Source organism: Micropterus dolomieu, linkage group LG01, assembly GCF_021292245.1.
Source record: "Micropterus dolomieu isolate WLL.071019.BEF.003 ecotype Adirondacks linkage group LG01, ASM2129224v1, whole genome shotgun sequence".
NCBI lineage: Eukaryota > Metazoa > Chordata > Actinopteri > Centrarchiformes > Centrarchidae > Micropterus > Micropterus dolomieu.
Genome location: NC_060150.1, coordinates 21,442,825 through 21,455,996, shown reverse-complemented (window position 1 = coordinate 21,455,996; position 13,172 = coordinate 21,442,825). Strand labels below are relative to the sequence as shown.

Genomic DNA, 13,172 nt, shown 5'->3' with positions numbered 1-13,172 from the left:
CAAATATAAGGGTTTTCTGTTTTTCTGTTTTCTGTAACTGTAATATTTGTGGGGAGTGAACTGATATCAGCTTGGGGTCTGGGAAACTGACCAAACAACTAATTGATTGATCAAGAAAATCATTACACATTAATTGATAATGAAAATAATTGTTAGTTGCAGTCCTAGAAGAAGCAATACCACAATTTAAGAAAAGACAAAACAGACCTAAGGTATCAAAAAGTGCAGCAAAAATGGGGTCTGTTACATTATATTACCGGATTATTATTATTGATGGATTAACATGTACGCAGCAATTGCAATAATTTTACTCATTTTACATACTGTCGGGTGATTTCATTTACTGTATAACATGCCTTGTATTTTACAAGCTCATTGTAACTTTTTGAAATCTTCATTTGCAAAGTAACAGCTGCCAAACAAATGCAGTGGAGAAAAAGAATAAAGTAGCATGAAATAAAAACAAGTCCAAGTACCTCTCCTACAGAAACCAAAAGGAAGAAATGTTTCATATTTTGGTTGCATGATGCCAGCCCCGAGTTCCTCATTAATTTGATGGAATAGCGTTTCAGTATCCGTCCACGTAGAAGGAGCTGTTACTTGGACGCAGCCTACATGAAGCGGTAACACCAGCGTTGTGTCATAAGCAGAGCCAATCAGCAAAATCACACTAACATTATTTTTGACTACAAGAAGGGGGACTAAATGTGATTTCAATTTTCAATCTAAGCTGCACACACAATCCTTCACCTTTTCTTAGTCTTTATATTTCTATTTGCAAAATGCCAGCGCTACATATACATACATAAATGAATAACTACATCACTTCATGCAGATCATCAACTCTGTAAACTAAACTAAACGGAAATACGTGAAAATAATGGTCTCATTGCGAAGAGCAAACCAATGGCCACAGTTTCAGAACCAAACATGGTGAATGCTGCCTTTCAGCTGCTTTTACATCTCAAAGCAATAAACATAAACACAAAGTTAGAAATGAACAGAAGCAAAGTCACGCTCTGTGCCTCAGACTGAGGTGAGGACGTGTCCAGCTGAGTTGGAAATGTTTCAGCGTTTCTGGAAATGTGTTGTTATTCAGCTGATTTGACCGTGTCCACTGCACACCACAGGAGACAGCTTTAAATAAACATCTTCATCACTTTCCATCACTATAATATTTGAGCTAATAAATGTTTTTCTGTCAGCGAGAGAACACAGTGTTAGACATCAACAGAGTGAGTGGATTTTAAAATAAAGCAACTTGAAGTTCTCAGGACTTTCACAGAGAAGAGTATTTTAATCAGTGTGTGCTACGGGGCAGTGAAAACATGAATTATGGTTAAAACTAGCTGGCTGCACAACAAGAGCAGAAGAGATGAGAGTGCTTCACACCATTATTTATGAAACCACAGCTAAGAGCAGGAACAGAAGCTGTGAGATCCCAACACAATGAATAAGACTGTGAGGCAGCCATAGAGACGTGTGAGAGGGTACACAGTATGATGAGCAGCTCTGGGCCTGAAGCTCAGCTGCCCTCATGTGAGAGTCATGGGGCCGATGCAGCCGGGAGCTACAGACTCAACAGAATACACCAGAGCAGAGACTTGTTACACATCAGTTTATTGGTGTAACTCTTCAAAATTTATCTGAAAAACTGCATTACAAATATATACAGAAATAACTCCTTATTGATTTTTGATTAATTCTACACTTTGTCAAACTGTATTTCTTAGTTATTATATTACAGGTGGATAAAGAAGAGCTGAAACAACTGGTCAGTTAATCCATTAGTGGATCGACAGAAAATACATAGACAACTACCTCTTAACTATGTATGTCCCTTTTTAAAGAAAAACAGTTCTCTGTTTCTCAGACGGGAATATTTATCAGCTTTCTGAGTCTGTTTTTGCCAACTGGGTTTTGGGGTGTTGGTCAGACAAAACACATCTTTTGACGAAATCAAATTGGGTTCTGGGAACTTTAAATATAAATATAAAATAATTACAGATTAATCAATAATATATTTATTGTTAGTTGCAGTCCAAAATCAGTTTAGCAACAATGTCTTGACATTTTTACTGAAAAAGTGATGAAAGTAAAAACAACACAGAACACGGAATTTGTTCAAACGCAACCCACACCGCCTAACCCTGACCTGTGTTGTAAAGACTTCCTTGGCTGAACAATTCATCAAAATACTATCAAAATGGTCACATGGGCAAGTTATCTATCTTGATTGATTTCTGTACCACTCCCACTATTGTTTTACAGCTCTATGTGGATATTGCACTGAGCTTCTGTGTCTCCCTCCTCCCCCTCAACTGGTCCAGGCAGATGGCCGACCACCAGGTCCTGCTCGAGGTAGGGTTGGGCGATCGTCTCTGTTTTCATATCGTCTGATCATAACTACTTGAGATCACCAATTGGTGATCTGATGGCCAGGGGGCGGTGTTACGTTGCAGCATGGAAGAAACAGGCTTATTTGCTTTATGGGAAACCACCAGAAACACATGTAAATGCACAATACACAGAATTACTGTGTAACTGTGGCGCTGCGTGTGCACGGTGGAGAGAAGAAGGGTGCATTCAATGCATTCGTTTTTCTATGAACACACGGCTCCGTTTCAATATGTTTGTGAAAGAGAGACAGTGAGCAAGTGAATGCACTGCGCACAGCTCCACAGTGAATTATGAATTTACTCATAATATTTTTTTAATTTTTTACTGAGTTAAAAATCACTGATTATCCCTTCAATCGTCGATAGGCGATACAAGTCTAGCTCGAGGTTTCTACTTGTTAGAGGAAGTTTTTCCTTGCCACTGTGGCCATGTGCTGCTCATGGTGGGAATTGTTGGGTCTCTGTTAATAATATTATAAAGAGTATGGTCTAGACGTCCTCTATGAAAAGTGCAATGGGATAACTTCTGATATGAAACACTAATAAAATTTAACTGACAACAACTGGCAACAGGGTATGCAATGCATGATACATTTTCCCCTAACTTAGAAGATCAAAGAGACAGTCCTCCACTGATATCAATTCTATGTCACCATCACAAAATAAACCTGTTAACACAGTCCACAGAGCACCCTCACCCCAACATTCACAATATGTTTAATTTTACATGTTCCACACGTCATTTCTGACAGTGATCATGAACTGAAGGGTGCACAGAGGAAACCAGCAGGTATGTTGGCTCCAAACAAAAAGAATCAAGTAGCTCCCAACACCCGGCTCTCCAGACAGCACCGACACCAACCACCATCTCCATATCACTCACCCTTCAGTCTCATTAGCTATGAAAGTAGCTCTCATATGGACACTGCCAGGCACACTGCTCAGTGTGTGTGTGTGCACAATACGACACGTATAACCCCCGTGCAGCCTAAAAACTCCACACAGCATTAAGTCAACTGACAAATGGAGCAAATATAGCTGCACAAGTGTTCTGAATGACATCGTGAATTTCAGCGGAAAGGTTTAGTTATTTACTGACTTTGCCTCTAGTTCCCACTTAGTGGGTGATTTTGTGGAAGCTGAGGCGATAACATGTTAGCTGAGAGTGGAAGTGCTAACAGTAACATGCATATTATCTTTAGACAGCAGCACATGTATTTATCTTGATATTGCGATATCCAACAGCTATGTTAGTATCAATGACTAAGAAACTACATGCTGGCGAATCCATTGTGGCACACTGTACGTTGCTCCCACTGCAGCTTCAGATCTCCTTTCATTGGACACGTTGAAGGATGATGTTGTTGATGAAGTTGCAATTTGACACCTTCCTGTTTGAGACTTCCTCAGATCCACACTCACAGAGGCCTTTCTGTCCACACAGCTAAGTGACTGCTGCATTTCCTCTTCATTTCTCAATCCTTCACTTTTTCTAACACACTCTGATCACGCAGAGCAGACATGACAATATTCAGTCTGCTGAAGGAAAAAATTAAAAGTTACTGTGGAATAATTGGTTTTAGTAATCATTTGAAGAAATCATCTTCATTATCTAAAGGAGAATAAAAGTATTATACCAAATAGGAAGACTAGGAGAGGATGAAGAAGAAAGACATGATTATCTGGGTTAGTTAATGATGTGACTCGATGTCTCCCTCCAGGACTGGGTTGCACCAGCTGTGTGTCTATAGTTTTGTGTGAAGTCGTTCTAATCTTCTTAGTAACTCTTTTCCTTGTTTTGTTCTGTTCTGATGGTCTGGCGTAGTGCTCATCCTGCGTGTGGGATAAACTTGCCCCTTGCCCATTGACTGTGAGCTCCCCTAGCACTGGGTTAACGTGTATGCTGGTCATTATATTTACTGCATGTCAGCTAGTGTGTGTTTTATGTCTCATTGATATCTCAGCCAACCTGTCTCTTTGTGGTTTACATTGTTTTAATCAGAGATTAGGATTATGGTAGTTTGCTCTTAGGGTTTTCTGTATGTAGGTTGGAAATTATACTGTAGATTGCATGTGTTTTATTTTTTTAGACAATGTGTTAGTACTTCAAATATATATATTTGCTTAGTGTTTGGGCCCCTACGTACAAGCTTCAAATAGCTTAAAAAAGGTGTCCCTTTTCACAAATCTGCATTATTTCTAATAATTGTAAATTCTAAACTGGACTGGACTAAACTGAACTGAGCTTGGCATCCTGCAGCGACAAAAACTAAAACTAACACTGAAATTAATAAAAACTAAACTAAAACTAAGCATTTTCAAAAAATAAAAACTAAACTAAACTAGCAAACCCACATTAAAAACTAATTAAAACTAAACTGAAAACTAAAAGTCAAAACAAAATAAAAATAAGAACTAATGACAAATCCAAAACTAGATGTGTCTGGACGTTCTGGGGTTTGTGAAGCTCGGTTGGTTGTGTCTGCAGATGCAGAGTGAGTGGTCCTGCTTCTTTAACGTGGTGGTAGCGCAAGACAGAATTATGACTATGATTTTTATTTTTCACTATTTAAGCATCCTTCTCTGTGTTCCCGTGTGTCCAGGGTGTGTTTTGGTCATGCCTGGGAACAGCCCATAGATAGAGTCTGGGCCTGCTCTTTAGAAAGTGTACTGGGCCACCACAGCCTTTTCTAAAGCAGCATCAGCACATTTCCAAAGCCAGCAGCCTCGTTCACAGACTACACCCTGAAAGAGATGGCTTTTGTGTGTGTGTGTGTGTGTGTGTGTGTGTGTGTGTGTTTTGTGTGTGTGTGTGTGTGTGTGTGTGTGTGTGTGTGTTTCCATTTGTGTGTACACAGATCAAACCAGAGGTGATGGCATGATTACAATTACTTTAAAGAAGTTACAGCCTGAAGCCTTACAGTGCTGTGTGCATTTCTACACGGCTAACATTTGAACACATCTGATGGAGAGCTCAGGGTCTACATGACCTAGTTATAGTGTAAGTGTTTACTAAGTGCACCACTTATTTAAGACTGCTTGCACCGCACAAACTAGTTCTTCTGTAGAGCTTAAGTGTAAATGTTTAAACTGCAGAGTTCTGAGTTGGCTTGAGCAGTTTAATGCTGTCATCAGTGAATCACTTCACTGGCAACTTAGACACCTTTGAACTAATAATTGCAAGGTTCAGACCCAGCCCTGCTAGTTTCAGTGTCAGGTTTCTAAAACCATGTCAGTGGATCCTTGGTTCTAACCATGTGGACTGTGGAGCCTGTTTGCAGGCTCGTAGCTGGGCTCTGTGACAGGCTGCCAGGCAGCCCTGGATGAATTTAATGAAATAAAGATTTTCACTGGCTTGGAGCCAAACACTACCATCATCAACTGATTCCCCATGTGCACACCAGGGTTGGCCCAAAGCCACAAACACACGGGCAGGATGACTGATCCCTATCGGTTCCCACAGCCAAAGGTCAGCCATCACACATGTACTGTAAGTTAGGCTAGGTTCCATCACTGCCAATAAATAGTACACGACAGACTATACAGTTAGAGACCATACAGCTAATGAAGGACAACGTGACAAGATAAAGCTCTGACAACAGATCTCGCAGTCAGTATTTCCAATTTCACACCCTGATATATTTTACACAGATTATGATGAAACACGACCTTGGTCATGAGAGGATGGCAGAGTGCAAAAACTAATAAAAGGAAGTCATCAAGCTATCACATCAAACTTGTCTGACTAACTTACAGCTAAATGCAGGTCCAGTTTTATGCCTCCATTATGACCCTTTTTAATCTTATAATTCATACATGTTCACATCACTATCAAAGTAGCAGGTCAACACAAGGCTCAAAGTCACCTCACCAGTGGGGGTGAAGTCATTGATTCACTGAAAGAAAATGATTATTTTGCCTCTGTGATTTTTGAGCATCAAGACACACACCAGGTATTATCACTTATTATCGTCTCTGCTCTGGAGTTGATTTAAGCTTTGCCTACGTGAGAAGACATTCAGTGCAATAAGTCAAAATTAAAAATAATGAAAATATCAACAATCAGCTAATTTTGTCTAAAAAATAACTCTAACCATAGTCATGAAGATAGGTTCCTAGTTCGATGTCCTAGCCAGATGCCGTGCAATCACTAAAGAGCTCTGCCCAGGACCATATGGAGTAATAAGAGAGAGGCCATATCTGTCACTAAGACCCATCATGAAAAAAGCTTTGGGTCTTAACCATATGGAAATCAGCGACTACCTCACCATTGTCGTAGTCACTAAAGGAGCTTGGCTGTGGGCCATCTGGGACTCCCGCTGCAGAGACATCCTGGAGGGTATTACCTTAAACTCCCCCATCCTCAGCCTTTTCTACAAAAAGTAGCCAGCGAGCTGGGTCAAACAACCACTGTTTCAATGCACAACATATTCTTACAGTCTTCTTAATAAAATCCAGTTTCCTTATTGTTTCTATTCATGAAGAGAGTTTTCAGCAGCACACACTGTAGGCTGTGAATGAAATGTTTTTCAGCAGCGAGCTCTCACATCTCAGATGAACACTCCAACAAGAAGTGTTGGTACCAACACTCACCTGCGTAATACATGAAAACTGATGCAAATAGATACAGTACCAGTCAAATGTTTGGACACATAAAGCCAGCTCAGCTTTCCCTCTGATGGTTAATATAGAGCTTAAACAATATAGCTGATCAACAGAAGAATAATAACCAGCACGTAATTTCAGAATCAATGAATCCTTTAATTCATTGATAAAGCATTCAAACATCCTCTAGTTTCAGCCTCCAATGCGAAGATGTGATGCTCTTTATATCACTGTAACCTGAACACTGGCTGTTAGACAGAACAAGACACTGTGGGATAATGCAAAAGGCATTTTCTCTTTTTTGGACATTATAGACAAACCAGTTAATCAATTCATTGGGAAAATGAAATTAATTGCTAGTTGCAGCCCTAAAATAGTTTTTTTGTAACATACTGAAGTACAGCCAGCGTCTGCCTGAATGTTAGGAAAGTTATCTAAAAGCTTGTGGTTTACAACAGTGTCAGCAGTAACGCAGGGCTGTACAAGCGAGCATTTCGCTCTCATATGAAAAACAGGTACTCCTTCTCTTGCTATCTGCTTTTTACAGTCAGAATGAAGGTGGAAGAAGTATTTACTGATCAGAGGAATGTACAAAGTAAGCTTAGCAGGCCCAGTGAGGAAGGGAGCAGGGCAGCCAACAGGCAGGAAAATCTGCGCTCAGTCCACAAGTGCAGGGAGTTTCCCCACAGAGTAGGAATGCTGGGAGGTCAACTGGACGGAGAGGCGTGAGCTGGGCAGCATCCACACCTCAGTCCAGAAGCTGCTCACCATACACCGCACACTTGACGCTTTATATACACACACGCTGCTAGAACACGGTACTACAGGCAGAATATTCTGCATGCTCGTTTCACGACCCTGCTTCAGTTTTACGTCCCGATGTCCAGCCGGGAATTTCACCCGCAGAGACAAACCGTAGGCTGGAACTTTCCACAGAAAAAGATTGGATTCAGAAATAAATACAACAGACTATTCAGGGTATTTCACTCGCATATGCCCCTAAAAACAGATTTTTGGTGATGTTGACTCACACCCAGAAGAGAGCAGTGCATGGGCAGACTAAGCCCAGTTGAAGGCCAAGACTTTAATCTGAAAAAGCCTCATGAATGGAATTCCACCACTGAGTTCAGGAGGCTCAACCAGGGAACTGGCCAAGAGTCAGGGAATAAATACAACCAAAGAACGGCAACCCCTTCATCTGTTATTACGCTGATTAACCACCAGAACAATAAAACAGCTTGTTGGTGCACTGTGTTACTACTCCTACAGGAAGGTGAAGGGAGGGCCCTGCAGCAGCCACAGCCAGTAGTCTTCCAGCAGACGACTTCACAACATCAGAGCTCCGAGCTTAAATATAAAGGCATGCTCACTAGCCAACAGGAATTAAGTATTCTCACATAATGGCTGCTTTGAAAAACACCTTCAACTGTGTTCAGGCTCAAAGCCAGAAGCAATCAACGTTAGCTCTGAAGTAGTCAATTAATTTATTGTTCCATCGACAAAAAATGTATAAACTATTATAGTCCATTTAAGTCATACAAGAAGCAAAAATGCCAAACAATCCAACCTGAGGATCTGCTGCTGTTCAGTCATTGTTGGGTTATTCTGTTGATCAGACAAAACAAGCCGTCTTAAGACATCACTTCTCTGACATATTAAACAATGAACTAATTATTAATTAATGACAATTAATCTATTTACCTTAGTCAGCCGTACATGAGCCCTTATTAGGGCTGAACAATTAATCATGTTTGTATAAAAATCTCAAATTCAAAGAGCTCAATTTTCACTTCACAAGAGCAATGACTATTACCTTACATACTTACAGTGTGTTAACAGTTTGTATAGTGACAGTTTAGGCCGGTGACAGTTGATTTCAATTGACAACTGTGGGCAGTTACTCCGCTGTTGTTGACATGTCTCTACCACGGCGACCTGTCAATCAGGATAGAGGACACTGGTATCCAAAGCTCTGTGCACAGTTAACCAGCCGTGAACTTGTTTTTGGGTGCTGTCTGTGTTTTTGTCTCAGAGCTTTGACCCTTTCACAGTGCGTTTTCATTTCATGAAAGTTAATTGTAACATTCGATCCTAAAACTCTTGTTCAGCGTTTGTTTGTACTAAAAGATGCTGTTAATTTTTTATGGTAAGTAGAGTACATTTTGTTTAAAGCCTGTTTTTCGATAGCCAAAATCCCAGTTAATATCCCATTTAACGCCTCGTCCAAATATATAACAGTATGGCGAGGTTTCAAAACGGTAGCCCACAAAGCAATGGGTGACGTCACTGTGGCTAGAAGTAAGAAAAGAAGTGAAATTTCTTTTCAACCAGTATTTTAGACAGAGACCCAACAATGTGGTGCTCTTCAGGCCTACACTCTGTGAATTGAAGCAAAACCATCCCATTGTGCTTTGTCAAGACAGCACCAAAAATCCTGTTTACGTTTTGTCCCCACACAAGCCTGATACAGTATATCAGGATGAGCAACACGAGGAGCGTGTTTCTGTTAGTAGTCACATAAAATTGATTTTCTAAATGTTTATAGGTTATAAGTAATTTCTGCACCACTGCTATAATAATAATGTAATGATACAACATGTGTCAACTAAAACAACGCCTTAAAGGAACGTTACAGGCTGCTGTTACAGTCGGTAAATGGTTTCGGTTATTTTCTTTGTCCCACACAGATGCAAAAATACATTGTAGGTGATTATCTTACTGCATGTTACTCAGTGGTAAAATAAATCAATTTTACGTTTTAAGTCAAGGACTTCAGTAAAACTACTGATTGTTCAGTTCAGGAAAGGACTGACAGAGTTTGAATGAATCTGTCTCACAGCAATCATTCTGAATTTGAGGTCCAGTATAATTCTGATAAGGCATCTGACAAATAGGGTCTGTTATAATAATTTTTATCATAACACAGCAGTGACGTGGACTCTTATTAAGATATGCCACTGTCATCATTATTTGAATGTGCTTTGTCAGTATGATTGAATAATGCTGAATTATTGAGGTTGAGAAGTTTTTTATATTTATTTTAGGATGCAAATGATTCTCAGAGCGATGATGATTTTAGATAAGACGGTGTAAGCTCTTGGATTCGTTAAACCAGGCCCAGGAGAATTTCAAGCTAATTGGCCAACTGTGCAATTCTCTCCACCTCCCAGTAAAGATAGCACGTCCTTTGAATGGCTTGGTTATATCTGACCATTATTGAATAAGTTCTGTAGTATAATTTGTAAAAGTAACAAAAAGTGACAGTATTGTTCAGCCCTAGCCCCTTATGACCCGCTAAATAAATAAAATGTGATTAAAAACACGTGATTTAAATATAAATATATGTAAGAGTGTGTGAGAGAACCTCAGCTCCACTCTGAGCGTGGTTACATCAGACAATACAAGACAACATCTTGATCCAGCGTAACGCCTCGCGGTATCAGCTTATCTACCAACAATCTGCCCTTTCTACAGTGCTGTAGGTCACAGTGGTAGATTACAACCTTTCATGTTGTTCCATTACAGCTAATCTCTGTCACAATGTCAGGTCATGCGATGCAAAACCACACACACACACACAGGCTTTGTTGTGGCCCTCTAAGACTTAAACAGACCTTGCTTCAGTCTATCAGGAGATTGTTGGATGAAGTAACTTTGATATAGCCAAGTCTACAGTGAGCTCTTATCTCTGAGGCTGTCCCCTGGTCACCACACACAGCCACAATGCTAAGCTAACAGAGAACCATGTCACACTGACAGTCTGTGTGTGATTCATCATAGTAAAGCATATTCTAATCAAAAGGGGATTGGTCTTGTGACTTTGTTAGGGGGCTATATCCCAGCTCAGTTTAGACTCCAGCACCTAGGGCATTTCCTCTAATCATCAACTTTCAGAAACCCTGTGTGAAACATGTTCAAACAGGGACACAGCTGCCAGACTGCTATCAAATACTGGGGCAGATGTTTTTTAATCTGATGAATGCTTTTATTCACATTCTAAACTGACACAACTAGAAAAAAGATCAATCAAAACTTGCCAATCCCATAATCAGATCATACTGTATCAGCAGTAAAAGTAACATACTGATACTGATATTGCTTTTGAATCCAAATGTACATCTGTGGACCAGCGCGCCTGTTCACTTTAAGATGGAAGGGGAGATTTTGTACAATTGTAGTAAAGAAATGCAGAAAAACTAAGTCCCAAACATCGCTGTTACAGTCACATTAACCAGCCCCGGGTGCAGGAGGGGTGACAGCTGCCAGTAAACAACAACAACAACAACAACAAACACACGCACCTACACTCCAAACAGCCATGCACAGAGGAGTTGCATGTTCTCTCGATGAAACATTTCAAAACCACAAATAATATTTCCATTCAACTTCACAAGTATTGCGTAACTTCACCCCGGACCAGCAGTCTGTCTGATACCGGACTGTGCAGGTCGCCTCACCTTCCGAGCTCCTTCCCGGGGATGACGGCGTAGTGCTCGGTGAAAGGTTCGCTGCAGATGGTGGTTTTTATTTCGGACAACAAGCCGCTGGCGCTGCGGTCCTGGCTCGGTTCTGCAGCCGGGCTGAGCTGGATGCGGGTCCGGCTTCTGGTGTCCCCGGCGCGCGGACATTCGGGGATCATGGCGTCGGTTAATTGGAGCGGTTGGTTAACAAAAGTCTGGATTAAAACTTACAAAGGTAATTCAGCACACTGCTATTAAACAACACGGGCGACAGACAGAGATCAGTGCAGGGCAGCCTGAGGGCTCACAGCACCAGCTGAGTCCACAACTCTGTCAGGGAACACAGCGGACAGGCTCATGGTGATCTAGTTCCTCCGGCTGGACTTGTCCTCTCGGTGCGGTCCTCAGCTGGATCCTCACTGACACACCGGACTGCTGCTCTCAGTAACCACGGGAGCTGCTGCTGATTGACAGGCGGGCTGGCCAATCGGATGGAGCCATAGAAGAGCACAGCGGATCATGCATCCGATCCCCAAAATGATCTCAATTAGTAGTACAAAAAACTGATATTGATATAGTAAAAAGAAATTTAAAAAAGTGATAATGATTACATGTTATTTTATAATAGTTACGTTAATAATGACAGCGTTATGTTAAATACAGTTTTTTTTTGTTTTTTTTTAAAGGTCCATTTTTATTTCCTACTGCCATTTTCAACAATGAGACTTTTACTCATTGTTGAAAGTAGCCTATAGTTTGGCAGGATCTGGTGGGGATTGTTGTTGTAAGTAAAGTTCGATACTTGTGCATCAGGAATCAAGGTTATGGTGTTTGCCACTGGTAGATGTGAATTAATTATACTGCGGGCGGTTGTAATTAGACTAGTGGTACACAGGCCATGTGCTACTTTACTTGAGGGAGCCCCACAAAAATGTTAACTAAATTACCAGGTAATCATGAGATAAGAGAGATTAGGCTACTTAGCAACTACTTAGTATAATGTATCACTTAAAGAGTAACAACTGATTAAAGGGGCCATGTGTAGTTTTCAGTGGCCTCTAGCAGTGAGGTTTCAGATTGCAACCACTATCTTCCCAAGAGTGTGCTCATGCAAGTGCTCGAACTCATGAGCGAGCCAAAAGAGAGTAAGACACAAGAGGTACAGCTTCACACAACATGCTGGAAACTCAGGTCAACTCCCACTGCAATGTTACAGTAATATTTTTATCAGCTGCAGGTTAAACTAATCCATTCTCACTGCATTTAGCCGACGTGATACATCAGCGTCAGCTCCCTTGTCGGCTTTTCAGTAAACATTATTTGTGTCTTTCACTGGAAGCTCAGCCATGTGAGCACAGCTAAATGTTTTAGATGATAACAAAACGGTTAGTGAGCTGGATTGAATATTGTAAATGAGATTGCTGCCACATTTTATAACAGACTGCAGTAAGTATTGTTACTGTAGTGGATGGGTCTTCCTCTGTGTTGTTGTTCTGCTCCATTATGTTGCACTATTGTGTATTATGTGGGTCATGTAAGTCACAGTGACTGAGAAGGTGGAGAAGCTGTGTACCTGAGTCTCAGTGGCCCAATTTTAATTCCCAGTCCGCCCTGTATGCAGTCAAGTCAAACATGCAAGTAAGTCTAAGACTGCTGGACATCATATTTCTTTCTTCATTCTTGGGTATTATTTTCACAATGTTGGACA

General features: G+C 40.8%; 1 protein-coding gene across 1 annotated transcript in view; it reads right to left on the bottom strand.

Annotated features, from left to right (window-relative positions):
• Positions 1-11,884, bottom strand: part of stk17a (serine/threonine kinase 17a) — a 48,907-nt gene extending 37,023 nt beyond the window's left edge. The window contains exon 1 of the mRNA XM_046061308.1: positions 11,462-11,884. Coding sequence (XP_045917264.1) covers positions 11,462-11,643 — 182 coding nt within the window. The 5' untranslated portion in view covers positions 11,644-11,884. The remainder of the gene's footprint in view (positions 1-11,461) is intronic.
• Positions 11,885-13,172: the final 1,288 nt, after the last annotated feature.